The sequence below is a fragment of the Empidonax traillii genome, unplaced genomic scaffold (genome assembly GCF_003031625.1).
Source record: "Empidonax traillii isolate 1590-97213 ecotype Southwest subspecies unplaced genomic scaffold, ASM303162v1 scaffold425:size1421777, whole genome shotgun sequence".
Classification (NCBI taxonomy): Eukaryota; Metazoa; Chordata; class Aves; order Passeriformes; family Tyrannidae; genus Empidonax; species Empidonax traillii.
In genome coordinates, this window is record NW_020955618.1 from 620,736 (window position 1) to 643,594 (window position 22,859).

General features: G+C 38.7%; 1 protein-coding gene across 1 annotated transcript; it reads right to left on the reverse strand.

Moving 5' to 3' along the window:
* Positions 1–1,157: 1,157 nt before the first annotated feature.
* Positions 1,158–17,831, reverse strand: TTPA (alpha tocopherol transfer protein). Its single transcript, XM_027894316.1, has 5 exons — positions 17,577–17,831; positions 9,322–9,475; positions 8,035–8,228; positions 4,381–4,491; positions 1,158–2,416 (listed from the first exon to the last, which is right to left on the reverse strand). Exons 1-5 carry the CDS (start codon positions 17,814–17,816, stop codon positions 2,237–2,239), a joined length of 879 nt encoding a protein of 292 aa, XP_027750117.1. The 5' UTR covers positions 17,817–17,831; the 3' UTR covers positions 1,158–2,236.
* Positions 17,832–22,859: the final 5,028 nt, after the last annotated feature.

Sequence of the window (22,859 nt, forward strand, 5' to 3'; positions counted from 1 at the left end):
GTAGTCCAAATAAAGATTATAAAAACTAAAAAACAGCTACATATGCATGGGCATATTCCTATGCAATCAAATGAGGTCTCTGCTACATAAACCAGCAACAATCAGAGATTGGTTTCATGGGAAAAGTTTAAATTTTCCTGTTCACTGAAACATAGCTCATTGCTTTGTGCAGTTTACATTCAAGGATTAAAATTGAAGGACTGTAAAATTAGGACAATAGCTTCAGTTCTCCAGTTGGTAAATTATTTGGAACTTCAGATACACACTTGAACAATTGCCAGATGCCTGACTACTTAGTTTATTTTCTTATAAAGAAGAATTAGCAGTTCACCAAACTCCTCTATTTAAGGAGATTTTTTTTATCACAAAATAGTTCAATCTGAGAAAAAAAGAAAGATATATGAAATATATTATCCTATGAAAAAGTACCTGGAAAAGGTTTATTTAAATTTAGGATCCATATCAAATATACTGTGAAAGAGAAGAATGAAAAACACACTTGAGAAAATCAGGGAATTGGAAGGAAAAAAAACCCTAAGAAGCTTTTGTCCGTTTTTAAAGAATTTCTGGCATTGACCTTATCACAGCAGAAGAAACTACAATCCACGAGTACTCTAATGTGTCTTTCATAGATATTCCTCTAGATATTAAATAGCTTCCAATGACTTTCACAGTAATGCAGTATTAGTTATAATGGAAAATAAGACATTTCAGATTTAATAGGATAGCATGATTTCTCTCCCCTAAGCATATATGAATATAGAATCCCAATGTCCTAAAGATTCCAAAATAACCGAAGTTATCATTTATAGCTACCTGAGAAACAAAGCATTTGTTACAGATTCATTTATACGAAGCCTCATATGGAATGCTTAAATACATAGTGCTTTTGCAAAGATCTCTTGGCTTATTACAAAAGAGAGTTAAAAACTGGGTAAATGAACTCTAGCAGTAGTTGTACTAAGAGAGCTTTTAAGAAAAAGCTGAGTGAAAAGTAAAATAAAACTTTAGATTATTAGGTACTGGGGATTGCAGGAGGATACTGTTATGTAGAGTGATAGCTTTTATATATGTATTGTTCATATCTCAATAATGTCCCTTAGAAAACTAAAACAAAACAGAAACTGGTTTCTAGTAAGTACGGAGAGATTTTTTTCATTACCCCTACAGAAATAAAGAAGGCTTAACAGAAATTAAAAATAATTTCTTTCAGTGCCCAACAGCAAATAGAATGGCAAGCTGTCAACTACTGTTCTGAAAATAAAATTAAGACACCCAGCATCTCCTATGCTGAGGTTCAAAGTGATGTCAAAGCACCCTTAAACTACATAAAAGGTATTTCTAAAGTTCAGATTCACAAAGAATAACCTACTTCACCCTCTGAAACAAATAGATAATGCAAACAAGTTGAAAGCTCTTGACCTCTGTAGTACTCTACAGTAAGAATTAAAGGTGATAATCTGAGTTGCTTATTGTTGTCCATACACAACATCACTTTGAAGAAAAAAATAAGAATTTTCAACTTTGGTTGGGCTCTCTTACCAGTTCCTCCTCCTGATTCATACTGTCATTTGAAGAACAGGTATATGGTGTTTTTCCCAGCTTCCTTTAGAAAACTGGAAGATTTATGTTAACACATCCCTGTGTTAATTATCACAAAACGAGGAAGCTGCACAAGCAGCACAAAGATTAACACAAATGTCTTACTATTGCTGACTAATTTTCAATTTGACACAAACTAACAAAATAGTCTTTTTCCCTGAGAATCAATCCAAAAAGCAGCCTCTTTGCTCCTTGTAAATTAGCCCTGCAGTCCTTTCTGCAACAAACTACTCTACCCAAGTCACATTCTGTTCTTCATTTTATATCCTGTTGTCTTGACAAGCCAAGATACAAGAGCTAAGTGTAAGGTTCTGGACTGCATTATTACAAATGAGTTGTCTCCAAAGACTTAACAGGAGCAGTATCAATCTGATATCCAATGCATTCTTCAACTTCCTGGCATACAAGTTAATCAATTACAAACAGTACTACAAATGTGTAGAATTCATTAATCTCTTCAGACACACAGACTGATAGACTCCAGTTAGTATAAAGTGCAGCCAATATAATATTCAGTGCCCTGCAAAGACATACTGGTTTCATTCACAATAATTTGAATTTCAAAATGAATATTTTCATACTAAACTTACTTCCACTCTCACTGTTAAAGAATTGATATAATACTGTAATAAGGTTATTTCTGTGCAACCAGAGAAATGCTCTGAAGATAATCTGCAGATGCCATTATAAAGTCAGTCCATTCTTTAGCCAGCTCTTCAAAGGAGACTTCCTCCCCCCCATATTCCAGTGGGAGAATGCTGGTGGGGAAGTGCTCGGTCAGGCTCTGAATGTAGTTATTTCCATGCATAAACACCTAAAACAAAATATGAAAAGCATTTACTTGGATATGAATGCTAGACTACTGAGTGAAAACAGGCAGCAAACAAATTCTGTTCAAGAGCTGAAGCCACCAGCTTGGTTTGACTTAACAAGTGTACTTGTTCATAATTAGCTCCTTAAAAAATTAAGGAAGCACCTTGTGATTTTCCCATGCGTGCTCAAACTGTCCGCTCAGTATATGAAGACTGGAAGATAGGAGGATAGGAGGAAGATTGAAGGATGGACTACAACCTGAGAACTGTATTTTATGTAGCTGTGAGTACAGGAGCCAAAACTAACTACACATTTTTTCCAGACTGGTTTGGCAACACTTAGACAAAGGTACACACAACATCCCAATGGCTAAACAGTGGGAAGACTGGAGATTGGTTTAGTCACATATCACGTGCTTGCCTTTCAGTCATTTCCAAGAAAAGGACAGTGTCTGGCTCCTAGCCAATACTATCTGGTCCTGCCAGATAGTTTAAAAACAATATGTTTAAAAACAACATTATGGAGTATGTAGATTCAGGCACATGTCAAGAAAGATATTCAAAAGGATCTATATCTTAGTCCTTATGTTTCAGTACCAACTGAAATTAGTTCCTGGACCACTTAACCACTTTAATCCTCGTAATATTGTAGTTTTGTTTCTTCTCATTATAGGCCTTTTATTAACACTTGACAAGGAATTTCTGCAATTATTATTACACAAAGACAATAAGGATTTACACTCAAAAGCTGTCTTTTCTCCAACACTTCATCATCAGGAAGTAAGATAAGTGAGTGAATAGTAATTATTTCTGTAAAGATATGAGGAACTGGCCCTTAGAGTTGGGTTGTTTTGGGTTGGTTTTTTTTTAGATCAGACCTGTAATTCTAAGCTAAGAGACAGGACAATCTGCTTCTGTTCCATTCAATGAACTAGGACACCAGGTTTGTTTTGGTTTAGGCCTTTTCTGTCCATCTGTCCTCTTTTCCACTTTTAAAGTTCTAGCCCAAAACTGGATCAGGAGACATGGGCTTTTTTCACAGGTGTTAATGTGAGAAAAGGAGGGCCAGGGCTTCAGGCTGCTGGAACATACTCCCTCTTTCTATCATCTTTTGAGAGTGAGGGACTGCACAAGGCTGCCTCTTTCTCATAGCAACACAGACTCTAGGAAAAGGGGACTGGCAAATTACAGCTAACAGTGACCAGAAAGTTCTGTATCTACTGTCCTGGAATGCAGTGGCTGTTGCAAATGTACAAGGTCCATGTGCTGAGAAAAGGAGGCTTCAAGAATGGGAATAACAATAGACAGGGGTGCTTATTTTGTACCTTAGTCCTGCTGTCAACACTTTTATGCCAGCTGAAAAGCCCAATATTCTTCCAATGCTACAGTAAACCAGAATCCTTGCCATGCTTTTGCATCCAAATACAAATAGGTTTGTATTTGGAAGATTTGCAGATTTATAACTGCATAACTATTTAAAACAACTAAGAAGTTATTTGGAAAAAATCTTCAAACTTAAGTCTGACCTATTTTTGATGCATAAATGCCTCTGGGGGTCTTTCAGAGCTAAACAGTTGTCTTCTACTAATTCTGCATGGCTTGGAGCATAACATCACTGTTCAGTGATATTTTGTCTCTCTTATTTACAGGGAGAGCACTGGGATATCCAAGACCTATTTCTTTCTAGTTCTGCAGAATAATTGCTTTGTAACCTCAAACAAATTATTAAACCTCTCTGTGTCACAGTGGCTTTTATCTTTAGAGTGGTGGTAACAGCACCACTTGCAACTCTCATGTTATTGATAACTGCAAATGCTTTACAGTTAGATTCCAGAGGTCAGTATGGCACTAACAAACAACTATGATTTATGCTCTTCAAAGCTCAAGAGTAGCAGATTCTAAGGGAAGTGCTACAGGTTGTCATATAAGGGTTTTGTGGCAGAAAGAAATATTTGTGTGCACTCACCCGTTCCTTTATTTTTTCAGTGAGAAAAGGCTTAATTAGAGCGAAGACTGGGTAGAAGAATAAAGGCTCATTAATCAAGTGGATACCTCGAACTTTTAGTGGAAAGGAATCCTGTTAACATACATAAAAAAACAGCATAAGAAAAAATTACTGAAAAGATTCTGTTGCCAAGGACAAGCCTGTGAAAACTGCCTAGTCTATACGTTAAACTATTCCTCCTGATCTTATAATTTCTGCATTTTGGAGTATTCTTAATTTACACTGCTGCAACAACATTTAAAAAAATCATATCTTGTTCCTCTCATTAGAAAGAAAAAAATCAGTATGAGGAGAGATTGATTATTAAAACAAACAAACAAACAAAAAAGAAAACTGCCACCAAACTTCAAATAAATATTGTACACAAGCCTTGTGCTCAGCCTTTTCTCTAAAGTACAGTTCTTCACAACAGGGATTCTGATGCTAATTTACAAAAAAGGTATCCAGGCATGTGCTTTTATTGGCAAGTCACAGCCTGAAGGATAATATGTAAGTATATATAAATACAAACTATTGAAGATACTAACTTTAGGTTAAATAAATTATACAAGCCCTATGAGGGAGGCTGAGGGAGCTGGGGTTGTTTAGTCTGGAGAAGAGGAGGCTCAGGGGTGACCTCATCACTCTCTACAACTCCCTGAGAATAGGTTGTAGCCAGGTAGGGGTTGGTCTCTTTTCCCAGGTAGCTATCAGTAAGACAAGAGGGCACAGTCTTAAGCTCTGCCAGGGGAGATTTAGATTAGATATTAGGAAGAAATTCTTTACAGAGAGGGCAATCAGGCATTGAAATGGGCTGCCCAGGGAGGTGGTGGATTCTGCATCCCTGGAGGTTTTCGAGATGAGACTGGATGTGGCACTTAGTGCTGTGGTCTAGTAACCACGGCAGTGTTGGATCAAGGGTTGGACCTGATGATCTCAGAGGTCCTTTCCAACCCAGCTGATGATATTTATAATTTAGACACAAGCCTTGAAATTACTGGGAATTTGGCCAAGCCAGAAGTTCAGCATTACAACAAAATTACTGTTGTAATGAAAACTTTAAAAAATAATCTACTATAAACTCTTTATAATATGAAATAGTTCTACTTGCATACAAGATTCATTTAAAAGTCTCAGACATTTGAAATTTAAAAGAAAATATGCCAGTGCTCAAAACCAGCATGGTGCAATGGGGAAAATACAGCTTCCATTCATATCTCAGCTGATACTACCTCTGCAACCAGACATTTTCTGCTTACAAAAATCATACTTCTCACAAACATTTCTCCTCTAGAACTAGTACTGTAGTTTGAAGGATGAAAAAATTCAAACCCAACATGTTTCTTAAGCGCCACTTCTTTTAGATTTTAATGTATGATAAAGACCTAAAAACTATCCAATTATAGGTTTACTTCATGTTATTATGTGTTATCATATACCTAAAGTCTACTATCGTGTTTTTCATGAAACAATTTTGTTTTACCTGGTATAACAAATTTTTCTAGGTAATATCACTTATTCTTTTTACTATATTTTCCATTCCTTAATACATGTTTCCTTTCTAACTTCTGTTTCTTCATACAGGATAGTAATTTGCAAGACAAATTTCCTGAGTAAACATAGGCTTAAAAACCAAGGTTTCTTATTTACTTATAAGAATATTCTGAGGTGCATTAAGCATTTCCTGGAGTGCATTAAGCACAGCATTACCAGCTAGTCAAAGGAGGTGATTGTTCTCCTCTAATCTGCACTGCTGCTGCCTCACCTTGAGTCCTGTGTGCAGTTTTGGGCACCACAATATAAAAAAGACATTAAGCTATTAGAGAGCATCCAAAGGAGGACAACAAAGATGTTGAATGGCCTTGAGGAGAAGACATATGAGAAGCAGCTGGGCTGAGGTCACTTGGTCTGTTCAGTCTGGAGGAGACTGAGGGGAGACCTCATTGCAGTCTACAACTTCCTTGTGAGGGGAAGAAGAGCAGACACAGATCTCTTCTCTCTGGTGACCAGTGACAGTACTCATAAAAATGGCATGAAGCTGTGTCAGGGGAGGTTTAGGTTAGATATTGGAAACAGTTTTTCACCCAGAGGGTGGCTGGGCACTGGAACAGGCTCCCCAGGGAAGTAGTCTAAGCACCAAGCCTGTCTGAGTTCAAGAAATGTTTGGATAATGCTCTCAGGCCCATAGTATGATTCTTGTGGTGTCTTGTAGGGCCAGTAGTTGGACTTGATGATGCTGATGGGTCCCTTCCAACTCCGCATATTCTATGATTCTATGAATCTATGATATTGAATAACTCTAAAACAATCTCTCAGTGAAATATATGAATCCAGTTAAAGTGATGAATCAGGGGAAAAAAAAAAAGAGTTAAAATTCTTTCTCATCTTAGAAAAGAACACTAAAAACACACAAGTTTTGATTATTTTTTTCAATAGCTAAATAAACATTAAGAAGTTTGAAAAACATCCAACTGGACTGAAACAGGTCAGGATGGAAACATCACATTCAAAGAATTTCCTGCTTTGAGATAATGGGTTGAAACATACAGATGTACTTGAAAATCCTATTCTACTTCCTTTCTGCTCTATTTCAAGGTCAAAGAAAATACTAGTAACTGGTTTACTACCCCAGAAATCAACTGAAACACTCTCACTAGTCCTGTTTTCATGAGATCTGGCCCAAGACTGTATAACACAAAGAGTTCTTATTCTAGATGTGAAAAGTTTTGAATACGTAACCGTTTCACTAAAGTTTTACAGCAGGTACCAAAAAGGAAGAACAGCTGAAGTTCTGATGATATTAGTTCAATGACTAAGCTTTGATTTAACCTCAGATATGAACCTTACCAAATCAGAGCAAGAGATTATCTCCCTGGTTCATTTCCACATCACAGGCTAACAGTTTTATTATTTCTGACTTTCAACCTAACTTCTGAAGGAAAATGGGATTATAGAACTACACTGTAGCTTGCCTGTCAATTCTCTGCCCCTCTCTTTTTTCTTTCATTCTTTTTTTTCCTCTCAAATCTAGAGACAAAATTCAGCTGAATTTGGCAGAAAGATGTAAGCCTTAAAGAAATTAAAGTCCCTAGAAGTTTTATAAAAAATAGGAAATGAGGTAGCAGTGATTTGCACAAAACAATTCTCATGCTGGGGGCAAAAAGCAAGCAGAACATAAACACTATGCATTCTGTTGGTAGCAAATGGAAGATTGTATAGCATCATTGATACTGGTAACAAGTTAGTAGTGCCTTGCTCTTAACTACTCAGTGCATGCTATTTATTATATTCTTTGAGTCTCAGGAATAAAAGCTTTGGATGTTGAGTTAATGCACAAAGACATGGAAGAGATGCACATCCCTTCTAAAACCGTCTGTTCTTACAGTCACAAAATTCTTGTGTTGTAACAGGTCAGTGGAGTTCTTATAAGATATCAGAAGTTACAGGGCATTTACTGCTATCGAAGAACATACTTTAAGTAAAATCAAGCGCAACCTATGGCTATTAATGGATTTTGTTCCTTAAAGCTGCACAGATGGAGAAAGCCTACAGAATGAGAATTTGCTATAGCTTAGAACAAATGAAAAATTGGAAGTTATAGCAATGAAGCTGCATAAAGCAGTATGTCATACTTACTGTGAGAACAGCAGCGATTTTCTTGGCCACTGCTGGACTGATTTGAAATGCATGAGCAAATCGCCAGCCTTGAAGATCAAAGATAGCCTTGACTCCATTCCGCTGAGTCTCAATCTCCTTTACAACGAGTTCAGACGTGATGAGACTTACACGAAACACATCATATACGGTAAATTCATTGGGATCCCATTGTCCTGAAGAGTAAATAGATTACCCTGCATTACCATGAGAATACCCCATATACCTGTAGTTTTGCTTGCTACTGCTTCTAATGTGCTTCTTGGGAACAAGAACTAACCAGCAATATTAAAAGCCCTGAAATAAACTGATTTGCCAGTACATAAGTTACTTTGTGTGCCTGCTCTGTCACTCATCTTTTATGCTTTTTCAGTAGATGGTATCACCTAATGGTAGATGGCTATAGATATCACCTAATGTAATATGTTCCCCCTATAGACTCCAACACAAGGTTTTGACAGGAACAGCTCAGTCATGCTAGCTGAGAATACAGGTCATCAAACCCAACTGATTCATGTAACTATATTATATCCAATTGATTCATATAACTATATCATATTCACAACAATATCTGTTTTAAAAAGACTTTGGAGAGTGCATCAAACATTTTCTAAATTTTTAGATAAGGCTCTTTGGCTACAAGTAAACACTGAAAACTCATCCAACTGCTCATCCACATCTAAACAGAACATTGATACTTGACTAGGTATATACCTTTTTTTCTGTTCTATCCCCTCTGTGCTGCATCTGCACCAGTAACCACAGTCTTAGCCCGTGGCTTTGAAAATTTACATTACCACAAATAATTGTTGAGACACTCAGATCCAAAGAATCACATAATCTTACAAGTTTTAAGCTTTAAGACTTCTTTGGATACTGACAAGAATTCCACATGAAATTAGGTTCTCCCTTGAGAATTGTACAACTTTAACCGTACCAGTAATATAAGCAAAATGATGTAACCCTTATAGCTCAGTAACTCAGTAACTATATTAATGTAATGGCATTTCTAACAGAGAGCATCAATATGTTAGCTGTCAAGACATTCTGATATTATCTAATTTTATCAACAGCTGCCATTTTAACTATAAAATATTTTTGAGTTGCTGCAGAAATTGTAATAATATGAAAAACCTAAAACAAAACAAAAAAACCACAACTCCAAAAAAAAAAAAAAAAAAAAAAAAAACACCAAAAAAACACAACACCTCCCCACCTCAAGCAAGCAAAAAAAGAAAAACCACAGTTCCAGCTAATTTTGTCACTCACCTATTCTGTATATTAGAACTTTGCTTCCATGTGGGTCCCTTGATCTAAGGACTCCATGATAGCCAGCTTGCAAAAGACCAAGAATAGAAGATGGTTTTAAATCTGCACTTATTTCTGGGCATTCAATTCTCCACTTCTGATAATTCTTCAATAACTGGAAATAAATAAACGTGGATGTCAGGTAAGCATCAGCTATTGTATGAAGAGCCCAGTAAAAAATATGTTTTCCACATGCGGTCGCAGTTGAGTTTAACTCTTTGCATTGGCTATAATTTCATTGTATGCTTTAAGCAAATCACTCCTAGAAACAGAAGGTTGCTATACTGGATCAAATAAGCAGGTAAATTGCTATGTTGAATTTAGAACCCTGTCAAATTGTTAATGGACTGGAGTTGTCATTTTGTATCAGAAGAGAAAACTGGATGTAGAATAAGCCTGTAGTTTCTATGTAAAATGCATCTAAATTGCCGTTTTCTCACTCAGCTTACCTTTGGGGTATTCAGTTTGACACTGCATCAGATTCATTCAGGATTTTTTGAATTTAAATGTGCAAAACTCTTACAGAGGAACTTTCTCCTTCACTCACGTACCCTCTCCCTTCCCTCCTGCCCTCCCTTATTTTGTACACACAGTCATCAATAATTCTAGTTTACTATTTGAAACAGGTATAATCATTAGTGTATCCAAAAACATTTTTAAAGTCCCTCCTACCCCTCTGAAATGGCAGAATACAACAAAGTAATGAGTCCATTACACATTACACAATTTTCCTCCCACAGTGGAAACAATGAGAACCTGTTTGGCTAAAATGGAGATCCTGTCTGTTATCAGGGACATTATCACCCTAGTTCCTAAGTCTGGAAGGCAGCATCATAACTAGTATTTCTAAGGCACAGGAAGAGCTGTATGTTGAAAGGCAATGGCCTAACCCCAAGAAAGAGGCAATTAAAGGCTTTCCTTTGTGAGGTGACATCTATGTAGAGGAATTACAGGCAGCTCTGTGAAAGGTCATCTTAGAGAAGGATCATGAAAAACTAAGTTGGTGATGCAGTAGTTCTAATTTCCAAATCTAATTACTGTTTTTCCTTTAATATTAATTAAGTGGTGGTGGGGAAAATGAACTGCTCTGCCCTGCAACCAAAATTTATTTAGGATATTTTGCTTAGGTAGGTAGGAAAATATGCAAGACTGTCTTCTGAAAAGTTTCCTCTCAGTTCATGAACTAAATTTTGCCTCTGTTCTATCACTCATGCTAAATTCTCTAGCAGTGAATTTGGAGAGCAGAAGGATGGCTATGGCAAATAATTTAGGTTTTATATTAATTTCCTCAACAGGTACAGCTTAGAGTTTTAACCCAAGAGTTTCAAAGGAGCTAAGAGAATCAGAATTTTTCAGCACCCCATTTCAAAACAAACTGAAATGTAGGTTTAAATCTTAAAGGTAGCCACTGAGAGCAACCAACAGTCTTGTATTTCTTTTAATTAACATTAATAGAAATTACTTTTTATCCTGTTATCAATTACTCAATATTTTGCAATATAAATATTACAGTTAAAAGAGCTGTCAGCTACAACTAATCATAGAATATAGTAGAACATAAGCTTAAATAAACTACACAGGCATCTATGCAAAAGTATAAATTTCTTCAGCATTTCATTGGAAGAATGGTCAGAAGGAATTTCAGTAGAATTGACTTCATTCCTTGGAAAATCACAGCATCAGCTATGCTGACGGTTACCTACAGGCTCTTAGAAGGAGACCTGAGACTCACCATCCTCTACCTCATAGCATGTCAGCTATGTCAGTAAGTCTTATTTGTTACCCTTTCCTCTACTTCCAAGCCTCTTGTATCATTTTATATAAAATATACCTTTTCTTCTGCTCAGATTGAGGTCTTGAATGATTTTGAAGGTCTCTCGAATTATCAAGAGGAAACTATTTCCAAAATGTTATTGTTTATAGCACTTACAAATACATGACATACTGGTCAGAAATTAGCTATATCCTTTATGGAAATAGCACAAATAAATATGTATTTAGGTACAAAATAAAATGAAAAAGTTCATCTGCCATGCTAATATCTCACTTGATTTGGTAGTGAAAAAGTGGATAAAAGCCTCATCCTAAATTATACATCACAGAAAGAAAATATTTAACCATTATGAGAATTTTACTAGAAGCCTTTTGACTGCAATAAATCAGTTCTAGCCTAGGCCAAATTAAAAACTAACACGCAAAGGAAAAAGGCAAGGTGGGTTGGGGAGTAGGGAAAGTAAGTTAATTTGTGGAAGGGAAATTCACTATAATTGCAAAAATAGGCTTGATGAGGTACTCTTATTATCTCACTCTTCTAGTGCATGACTGTCTACAAAGGACACTGAGCAATTCCAGCTGCTTTGTGCCGACCAGACAGCGCTGTCAACATATGCTCTTGTCCATGTTTTTCCAAAACAGACACTTAAAAAGCAGCAAAATACAAAAACAACAATACAAAACAACTAGGTAAACATCTGTAGCTTTGTCATTTCTCACCTTTCTTCTAAAATCTCTGGTACGACAACTTAATGAACCTAATTACATATTTTAAATACTCCTTTGAATAACTGCCTGCCAAAACTAAGCTGAGAATAAAAATTATACATTCATTTAATACCCTAAATAATCCCGTCTTGTCAGTACATTTAGTTTCTCATTTTCAGGAATATTTACATTTTCCAAGTTAGAAACAAAAAGGATTTAAGTTCTGGACCTTTGAAGAAAGAGAGTAGTGTTTGCAGCTGGTGACACACTCAAGATCATACAGAAGACATAATTTACTTACTGGTGTATCCACTAAGGAGTAAATATATAGTTGGAATATTTCTGATCTGACATTCCGTGACAGGAGCAAGTGGTGCATCTTTCAACATATAACATGGCTAAGATTCAAACACCCTTCATTTGGCCAGAAAATCAAGAAGTGCTGAAGAGTTCTCAGCTTCTGAAAACCTAATCTAATTACCTGAAATGATTTAGAGCTGAAGTAAAGGTTAGCATTAGATAATCTTCCACAGCATCTACAACCAGTTTTGGAGAAGCTCTGTAAATTTTTATTTAGGTAAACAATCCTTTTTTTGGAAGCTGGACGTACTTAGATCACACACAGCTACTTAAATGAGTAATCCTTAAACATGTCACAGAATTAAAAAACTAGCAGTGGGTACTTACAGGTTTTCTAGTCTCATACGATTTAAACACAAATAGATAAAAATGGATAAAAATAGAACAACCTAGTGTCAGGAGAAACAAGCACATTCATTACCTAGCATAAAAAATGGCTTAGGTACTTGCAACACCAGGAAAACATCACAATGTATAATTATATGTGTTTACAAACTGAATAACCTACTTAGCATATGCTCAGCATCTGAAAATAAATGCAAGATAACTTGATAAATGGGTAAAGCTGGATGAAAAACCCTGGACTGGAGTTAGGCATTAATTAAGAGGGTTTTTTTCTGATGTCTGTTGGGGATAGTTCCAGATTTCTGAACATCAGAGACTATAAAGTTACTAATTAAACCAAAATTCATGTGCTACTAAAAAAAAAAAAAAAAAGATGAACTTAGTACTTTGTTTAGAAGTAAGAAGTAGAAAACAATGTGCTTGCTGGAGAAACCAATGCATCTGTATATGTAAATTAATTTTTTTCTTGATTAATAACCATATATTTATTACAAGGATGCTAGACAGAATTAAGCCTCTAATGTGTCAGCAGTTGTACCAACACACACAATGCTTTGGGAAAAAAAATTCTATTGGCATTCTTTGCAGGAAAAACCACAGCTTAAACTTCAGAATGTAAACATATATATATAAATATATGTATCCACATCTCTGTGCATATATATTTTATATTTCTTTTTATATGTATGTATATAAATACACTCAGAATTTAAACGTGGTATATGCAGAGAAAAAATTGAAAATAATTTTACAGAGACACAGAACTTTCTCAGTTCCACACGCATTGCCTCTTTGCCACTGGGAAAAGATTGGCACATGTGTAAGTTATTTGGCTTAGTGCAAAGGGAAGCACTGATTTGTGCTTCCTCAACAGTTAGCCCAGAGAGCTTAATAAGGGCTCTTCCATCCTTTTTGAGGAATCCATTGGTACTGGAGGAAGAAAGGCAGCCAAGTAACTGATTTAAACTTAGTATTTATGTTTGAATGATGTGAAGATCCTCAGAGACAATGCCTAAGACTCATTAGTATGTTTGGAACTATGAAAAACAATCCTTCTTGGACAGCACAGTTATTCCCAGTTACTTATTTGCAGTACACACTAGGAAGTCCTGATTCCTCTGTAAGTCAAATGCAGAGCAAACCCTAAGTCTTGCTGTATACCTTTGTATCAACCAGAACTCATAAAGGATCCTAGATATTTAGAGTTTTCAGTGCCATAAAAGCAAAGTATGTTTTAAAAACTCTGGGCATAGAGTTTCAATGTTGTATTTTTACTGCACTTAAAGATTTTCATTCTGTTCCTGAGAGTATGATCCATTTCAAGTAGAAAATGACAGTATCCTCAAGTCACTGAGAATCACTCCTATAGAAGAGTTGGGGGATGTAATGCAAGGACATAATGAAGTGCACTAGGCAAAAAACATTTGTAGGGGAAAGGAGATGCTAATTCTCCAGATTTTGCATATCACTAACAGAATCATAGAATCATAGAATTAACTGGGTTGGAAGAGACCTCCGAGATCATCAAGTCCAACCCTTGATCCAACCCCACTGTGATTACTAGATCATGGCACTCAGTGCCATATCCAGCCTCATCTTAAAAACCTCTAGGGACAGTGAATCCACCACCTCTCTGGGCAGGCCATTCCAACGCCTGATCAATCCCTTCTTTCTAATATCCAACCTAAACCTCCCCTGGCAGAGCTTAAGCCCATGCCCTCTTGTCCTGCTGCTGATTACCTGGGAAAAGAGACCAACCCCCACCTGGCTACAACCTCCTCTCAGGTAGTTGTAGAGAGTGATGAGGTCACCCCTGAGCCTCCTCTTCTCCAGGCTAAACAACCCCAGCTCCCTCAGCCTTTCCTCATAGGACTTGTGCTCAAGTCCCTTCACCAGCCTGGTTGCTCTTCTCTGGACCCGCTCCAGCCCCTCAATATCCTTCCTGAACTGAGGGGCCCAGAGCTGAACACAATACTCAAGGTGTGGCCTCACCAACGCAAAGTACAGGGGAAGGATCACTTCCCTGTTCCTGCTGGCCACACTGTTCTTGATGCAGGCCAGGATGCCATTGGCCTTCTTGGCCACCTGGACACACTGCTGGCTCATGTTCAGCCTCCTGTCAATCAGCACCCCCAGGTCCCTTTCTGCCTGTGGTTGTTGTGGCCAAAGTGCAGGACCCGTCACTTGGCCTTGTTGAACTTCATCCCATTGGAATCAGCCCAACTCTGCAGCCTATCCAGATCCCTCTGCAGAGCCCTCCTGCCTTCCAGCAGATCAACACTCCCTCCCAACTTGGTGTCGTCTGCAAATTTGCTAATGATGGACTCAATCCCCTCATCTAATTCATCGATAAAGATGTTAAACAGAACTGGACCCAGCACTGATCCCTGGGGACACCACCAGTGACCGGCCACCAACTGGATGCAGCCCCATTCACCAGCACTCTCTGGGCCCAAGCAACAGTGGGTTTGATGGTATCAATAAAATCAAACATACAGACATACAGCTGGTATATTAAAAAGGGGTATATAAACTCATTTCTTCAGCACAATTAATAGAGACCTGTGGCCCTGCTTCTTAGTTTACAGTACATACAGGAGTTACATGTATCTGCACAAATTAACTCAGTGCTCAGCTCAGGAATGAATTTATATTCAGGTATGAATTTATTTCTTCTAGCATGATAGGTATCAATATATCAGTAGTTAAAAGCAAGTCTGGAACTGCCACTGGAAAAATGTAAAAGATTCCTGTTGCAATGAATCACCATAAAAGATTTAGAAATGAAATGTCTTGCCACAATTACCTGATTATTCTTTTCTGAAGACTTTCCAAATGTTGATAACAGACATCAGATAAATCTATGTCAATTATTAACCTTCAATAAACAGTCTGGTCAGTTGCCAGACTCTTGATTTATATTTAAGGCTGATTATAAGCCCGTACTAAGATGCTGGACAACTGTTGCTTAAAAGCATTGACAGGGCCATGAACTTTGATTATCCCTTAGCTGCTCTACAAGTCCTATGCAGTAGGTACCCAGGAGCCCAGTGGGTAAAAAGGGACTGTATAAGCCTGAATTCCAGACCAAGAGGCAACATCAAACCAGGGTGGGAGGGAACAGCCACTGTCCGGACTGATGGCAGGAGGGCTCTGTCTAGGCTGAAGTACTAATGTAACCTCTGCATGAAGTCTGACTTGGATTAGATGAATATACATCTTGTGACCACCACAGATTTTTGCACAATAATTCTCTTGGGCCTCGATCTACCAATTGCAATAAACACATTCCTTTGGCCAAAGGGGAGGGGGGAGGTATGCTTCTTTTATTCTTCCTATGCTGCAAGAGAAGTATTCTAGAAAAAAAGTTTCAGCTAGTAAGTGGAACATTAAGTACAAATAGCTGCTACAGCATTTGGAGAACTGAAATTCTAGGCAGAAACATTAAACACAGGTTGGTTTGGACATCAGAATCTCTTTCAAAGAAAGGGTGGAAATTCAGAAATTTAGCAGTCTGTGGGGACCCAGAAAAAAAAAAAAGAGATTCTAAAAAAACTTAATTTTTTCAAAGCAGGTCCCCAGTCTAGAGGACTGATTCCCAAGAGGAGTATAGGAAACTTGCTACTTCATAGACTCTATCTCTAAGCCTAGCTTAGATTCTCTCAAATATTAGACCTACCTACAACGCACCTAACAATTAGTCACATCAAAGTGCAGAAGTGCACGGGCCACATTCTGAAATGTCGCCATCCTGTCTACAGGATTACCAGTAACAATCAATTGCAATGCAATTAGGAGTGGATATTCAGTAGTCCATATTGTCCTCATTAAGCCCAGCTTTTTGGAACCAGGGAATACAGGAAAATAAAATGGCTCTTGTTGGGAAAGAAAAAAAAAAAAAAAAAGCATGGTCCTACAGTTATCAGTGTACAGCTTTGATATAAAAGAATCTCATGAGCTTCAAGCAAAAGTAAGATCCGTGAGTACCCAAAGGAATCTGAATTGACTACCTAGTTCTTCTGCTGGAGGAAAGCTGTTACACAAATCTCATGAGTCAAATGAAGTGAACAAAAATCTAATTTTTAAAGCTATTTATGATTAAGGGCCTAATCAATTCCTCACATTGCTTTTTTAGATACCTCAATGCTGCAGTAAATCTGTATGCAAGCAATCTTCTCTTATGGTGAGTGAACTTGGAAAATCTACAGTACAGAGAAGTCAGAAACTAATAGGTGAAGTCTCTTGGGCAACGCTATGTAAACAATATCGAATTCCACAGAAACACAGCTTCCAATTGGCACACTGTGAATCAGTTTTTGCCCCGGGAAGATTTGGAAATACTTTCTGTTCCAAAATTTAGTGGTTGCCAGTCTTTCTTAAAAAAAAAAAAAAAAAATCTGTACCTTTGGATATTAAAAAAATGCATGCACTGTGGCAAAAAGCCATACAGAGTCAGGAAAGGACTATGATTTACCAAAGCCTGCGAGGAGTGGTGTAAATGACTAAACTGCAAGAGTAAACAAGTTTTTACACATAGTTTGCTTTTCTTTTTTTTTTTTTTAGAGTAGTTGTATCTCTGCTAGTAAGGAGTAACTTGAGCCCGACAATCATGACAAGGATGTCCTTTCAAGGATACTGTTTCCCAACCGGAGCTGTAACCTTACCGTACTTACTGCATGCGGGAGTGACTGTACCACCCTTTCCACAACTTTTATGTTACCTCATCGAGACTGCACAGAACCAGCCACGCTGAATGTGAGACAGCACATTCATTCGGTGCCAAGACGAAGATACGCGTGACAAGCAATTAAGTTACACCCTGAAACTCCTCGGCTGGCCTCGGCCGACTCCAGAAGGGCAGAGCTCACTCGCCCACCCAACACCCAGCGACAGCCCCCGTCCGGCTGCTCCCCGCGTACCCGGGCAGGGGCAGGCCGGTGACATCCACCGCGGGGGCTCCCCAGGCACCCGGAGACGCCACCGCCCCCTCCTCCCCCTCCACCCCGCGGGCGGCCGCCGCTGCTCTTTACCCTCCAGGCCAGGTCCATGTGGAAGTCTCTGGCGCGCAGGAACCGCACCAGGAAGGCATCGGAGAGCGGCTGCGGCCAGCGCTGCCCGGGCTCTGCCTCCGCCCGCCGCCGCAGCTCGGCCAGGGCGCTGCGCACCCGCGGAGCGTGGTCGGGCAGGTCATTGGGGTGCCCCGCGCCCGGCGGACCCTGCGACATCGCCCCGCTCCCGGGGCACGGCCCGCGCAGCCCCGCCGGCCCCATTGAGAGCCGCGGCGCGGCGGAGCCCGGCAGAGCTGCCTCCGCCCCCGACTGGGCTTAACCCCTGAGCACCCTCCCTGGCCCGAGGGGAAGGCAGGTGTGCCGCGTCTCCAGCCGGCCTGGCTCCGACGGCTCGGCTTTTAGGGGTGGGGGTTTTTTCCGCTTTTGTGGACTTGACCAGCTTTTGGAATTTTACGCCTTAAGCGCGTCTCCTGTTTTTCGCTTACAGCCCCCAAAGCGAGCTGTGACTGCTCCCCGCGGAAGGCGAGGGGCGGCCCCACGGGGCTGGGAGCGCCCCGGCGCTGCTGCCCGCCGCAGGAGGGTCAGCCCGGACCCCTGGAACCCGCTAAGGGTGGCGGCCTGCCTTTTAGGCCGAAATAACCCATCTTTAGATATTATATGGCAAAAAGCTGCAACCTCATTGCAGGTGGGAAGTGCTGTGCAGACGGGAGATCGGTGCTGGCCGAAAACCGCCTTGCAGCACCTAATCCTTCACATGGATATGCAGTAATAGAAATATATCCACTCTGCATGGAGAAAGTGGGGTGAACTTGAATTCACCTTTAGTCCAACTTTGCTGCCCAGCACTGAGTTCAGTTATCAAAGGCGAAGAGTTCATTGCTGTTAATAGTATTTTTATGATAACCTTTTCCTGTAATTAAGTGTCCTTTGAGACCTTGCCGGCCTACTGAAGCTAAAAGACTTATTTAACATACAACTAATAAGGCATACTTAGGCCTAGTAAAAGGTTTACAAAACTTTGTTCCAGATTGCTTTCCCCTTTTCATGCTTTCTACAGCTACATTTAATACTTTTTGATTGATATTTTGGTCATATCTAACCACGCCTTGGACTCTTTCATACTGCTGAAATGTCTACAGGTATCCCCCTCAGCTTTACAAATGAAAAAAAAAAAAAATCTGCCTATCTAAAGGCAGATAGGTACAAAGTTGGAGGGGTGGGGGTTTTTTGCCCCCCCTCCCCCCCCCCGAAAATAAAAGCAAATAAAACAGAAACTTGAGGGACTGAATGGAGAATACAAACTTGGAGAGGGAAAGTGTTGAAGGAAAAAAAATAATAAAAGTAATAAAAAAAATTAAAACTGGGAAATGTGCAAGTGTGCAGCCAAGACTGTATAGATGTTTACATGTAGAATGGCAAGAAGGTGTGAGGAAGTATAAACTTACCCTAGATCAAGAGGAAAAAGCAAGCTGGAAATATAGGAAGAAACAGAGAGAACAGAGCATGGGGGACACTGACAGCAGGTTTAAAAAACCCAAACCTGTTGTTTCTGCATAGAGCAGAACAGAGCCTCTGTAGGAAAAATTGGCATGCAAATGTATAACCCAATCACGGGTGGCAGAACAAACAAAGCAATATCCCAGCAAGGTCATATAGGGCCTTTAAACACCACAATTTTTGAGCACTTAGTTTTGCCATCTCCGTGTTTTTACAACTAAGTACTTTGTCTGTGAAAACAAAAAGGGTGGGAAAATAAAGATATTTTTCATTACATCTCTCAGCTGAGCAGCTCATAGCTTTTAACTAGCTTTTCTGCAAAATGTGGATTGTGATTTTGGTGTCCTATTTGAACAAAGTTAGTTTTATTAGAAGTTTCAGTGATTTCCCTCAAGACTGAGTTACAAAAATATCTGTAAATTTAAGGTTTACTTTTAAGAGTCTTTTTTTTAATTATTATTATTATTATTAGGAGCCAACATGTTGTATACTTGACACTTCACCAGAACAATTAAGACCTGTTGCAAGATGAATCTTGTAGGCAAAAACTTCTTTTTGTTTAATTGCATCTGGTTGAGAGCTCAAGTGTCTAAAAGTTCTGTCTAATAAATTACTCCTGTTTGTAAACTTTGCCGTGTTTGTGTCCTTGGGCCAGGATGATTACAGTTACAACAAAGACTTGAAATTGTGGCAATAGGTCTTTGATGTTCCCTTTGGAATGTTCCTGTGACAAACAGACTTTTAACAGATAGCTGGAATTTGCAGTCCTTCAGCAGAAGCTCTATGTCTGGTAAAACTCACATCATATTTTACCAGGTCTTCTGTGGCAAGTGCTCAAGAGGTGTGGAGACAACCATTTTAGACTGAGTGTAACATATACATGTACCTGTGCCCCTTTCTTTTACAGGACACTATAAAAATTTTAAAAGGTGTTAGAGTTTCAACCCTACAGTAGTAATGGTATGTTCTTTCTGTGAATGATGTGGGTAAATAGAAGGACCTTGTCTTTCATGCATATGCATTTAAGCTAGCATTGGTAATAAATTTCGTTAGGATTAAGATTAGGGGTTTAATTTGCAGCGGTGCTGAACAATTAATTTCAGCTGGTGATAGAAGCTAGTCACCATTTCTATAAATTATGTTCTAGATAACTTGCTGAAACTTGTGCAGAGGAAGCCATCATGGAATGTTTACTTTTCAGGTCTCTGATATTTTTACTAAGAATTCACATACTTAAAACCTGTAAATGCAGACATGTGAGTAAGGAAATCAAGATAATAATTGGAAGAGTTGATTTATGAAATGGCTTGATCTTTCTTCTTGGCCTTTCTACTCAAAGAAGCATACATCAGCCAAAACAAAATAACCCTACTCTACAAAAAAAATATACTTGTTTATTCTTCAAGATTATCACATATTCGAGGGCAAATAGATACTCGGTAAGAGTTAAAAAAAAATTTCTTAGCTAGAGAAAGAGGAAATTGCATGTACATGAAAAAATATTATCTATCCTTCTGGTATTTATTATGTACAAGTTAAAAAAAAAAACCCAAACCACCAAACCAACAGTCCTGTACAAGCAAACTCCTATACAAATGCAAGATTCCAGTGAAATCCAGAACAGAGTCATAACAGTAGGACTCCCAGTTTGTCATAGGAATCTGTTCATGTAAAATACTTCAGAATTGGAATATTATCGTTGAAGGAAGAAATGTTTCAAACTAAGAAAACTGAATTGAGAACGCATACCTGTATCTGAAGGCTGACCATTTTGTACAGCAGAAAGGGGTACATAATGGTTGTCATCCTTCTCTGAATCCATACTGTAGGAATGCCTCAGCGTAGTAGGGGAGAAGTTGTCAGCCTTTCGGTGCAACTGAAACCCTAAAATGTAACTGGTCTGGTTGCAGTAATTAATTTCTGATTTTTGTCTGAATTTCTCCATGATACATCCTTCCTGTTGTCTGTCTACCCACTGGTGCTGATAGCATTGCTTGAAACTATGTCAAGGCTTTTTCTATTGTGCTAGACCAAAAGCTTACAATGTACTGTCTAGCAAGATTGGTTGGTGACTCAGCGACTTAGCGATAGCCTTTTAAACTCTTACTCTCTAATATAATTCAGCAATCTCAGCAGACAGTTGGTGGTAGGTACATGGCAGAGAACTTGGCTTTAATTTTACAGCACAATAGACTATTTACAAAACTATCTTGGTGTAAAAATAATTTAAAAAAAGGAGTATAGTATAAGCACAGCCCAAGTTTCCACTTAAATCTAGTTTACTCTGCTCTGTAAGGCACTGCAATCTTTGGTGTGTGATGAAATAATGAAAAACACTCATGGCCAAGAACTGGCAGAGTAACTCAAGGACTAAGCAAGTGATGAAGGAGAAAGACTTTGATCCTGCTGTCTTGCTGTAGGAAGAGTATGAATCATCTGCTTATTTACTGCCAGATTTATGGACATGCCCTTGAACTCTGAGCATATTATGGAAGCAATAAGGACTTGGTAGACCCAGGTCTGTCAAGTGGCTGTGAGAATAAGCAGCACACTGCATGTATTTAAAGAGAGGAAAAATTTGTAGGTTCCTTAACTCTCATGTCTTCCCCCTTTAAATTTAATCTGTGCCCGTACATATGGGGAAGGATTTACCCATTGGCTGCATATTTAATAAAATACTTCAGGCTTTATTTTCACCTTTTACAGTTTTCTACCTATCACGCATTTCCAGTTGAAATTTATCCAAATTAACTCTGTTAACTGGTGGGGTGGTGAGGAGGAGCCAAAAAACCTCCCCAACTAGCAAACACAACAGCTCTTCAATAAACTTCTCATTATTCCCTGCATCTGTGTGTTTCACAACTTTTGTCTGTGACAGTGTGTTTGGTCTGGCTGGCAATAGTGTCCCTCCCTGGGACCTTTGCTCACAATTTTTTGCAGCTTTTGCAGCTTGTCAACATTTCCACTGTATAAGCATACAGATGGTAAAAGATGCTAACTCAGGTTGCTGGGGCTCACAGAAAAGCTGTGAGCAAAATCTGCAAGCAGAACCAATAGGGTGAATATTTGTGCATTCACATGCCTTCTCTTTCCTGCGTGCATTCCAGCATATAGTTTCTGCCTGCAATGTAGCAGTCTATGGGTTATGATTTGCTGTAGCAAGTTCCTCTTTTCTTTACCTTTAATGCCAAGTACTCAAACAAAGTGTGTTGTTTCAAGGTGTGGTTTTTGCTGCCTTGTACTGAATTTGATCACACTCTGCAGCTACTTCATCCTGTTGTCTTTTTTTTCCTGTTTAGGCTACATAGCAGGATACACAGAGTAATAAATACAAGTTCTGGCACAAAAGCAGTGTCCAGTGTCCTGACTCAAATTTTTGCCTAAAAAGATGACTTTAAATGGAGTTTTACCTGTTAGGGAGTTAGGTGCTGAGTCTGTGCTCTAAGGATGTGGCTATTTTGGAGTCCTGCACTGGAATTCTGCACTAAAATATACCAAAAAAAAAAAAAAAAGAAAAAAGTATGTCTGGCAAATAAGATGGCACTACAAAAATCAATTTCCAGGGAATTAATTATATATGGTTAACTTTGTTTAGTGGAGGTTGCGAACATTTGATGACACCTACTTTCCAGAAACCTGGAAGTTTAAAGATTCAGAGTAAAACAGTCAGACCTACTTCATGCCTTTCAAGTGAGAATAGCATAGACTGAGACACTAGTAAAAACATTTGCAAGCTGAAGCCAGTAAATGAAAACTTAATATTGAAAAGGGCACCTGCAAAATTCAAAAAAAAAAGAACATCCAGGT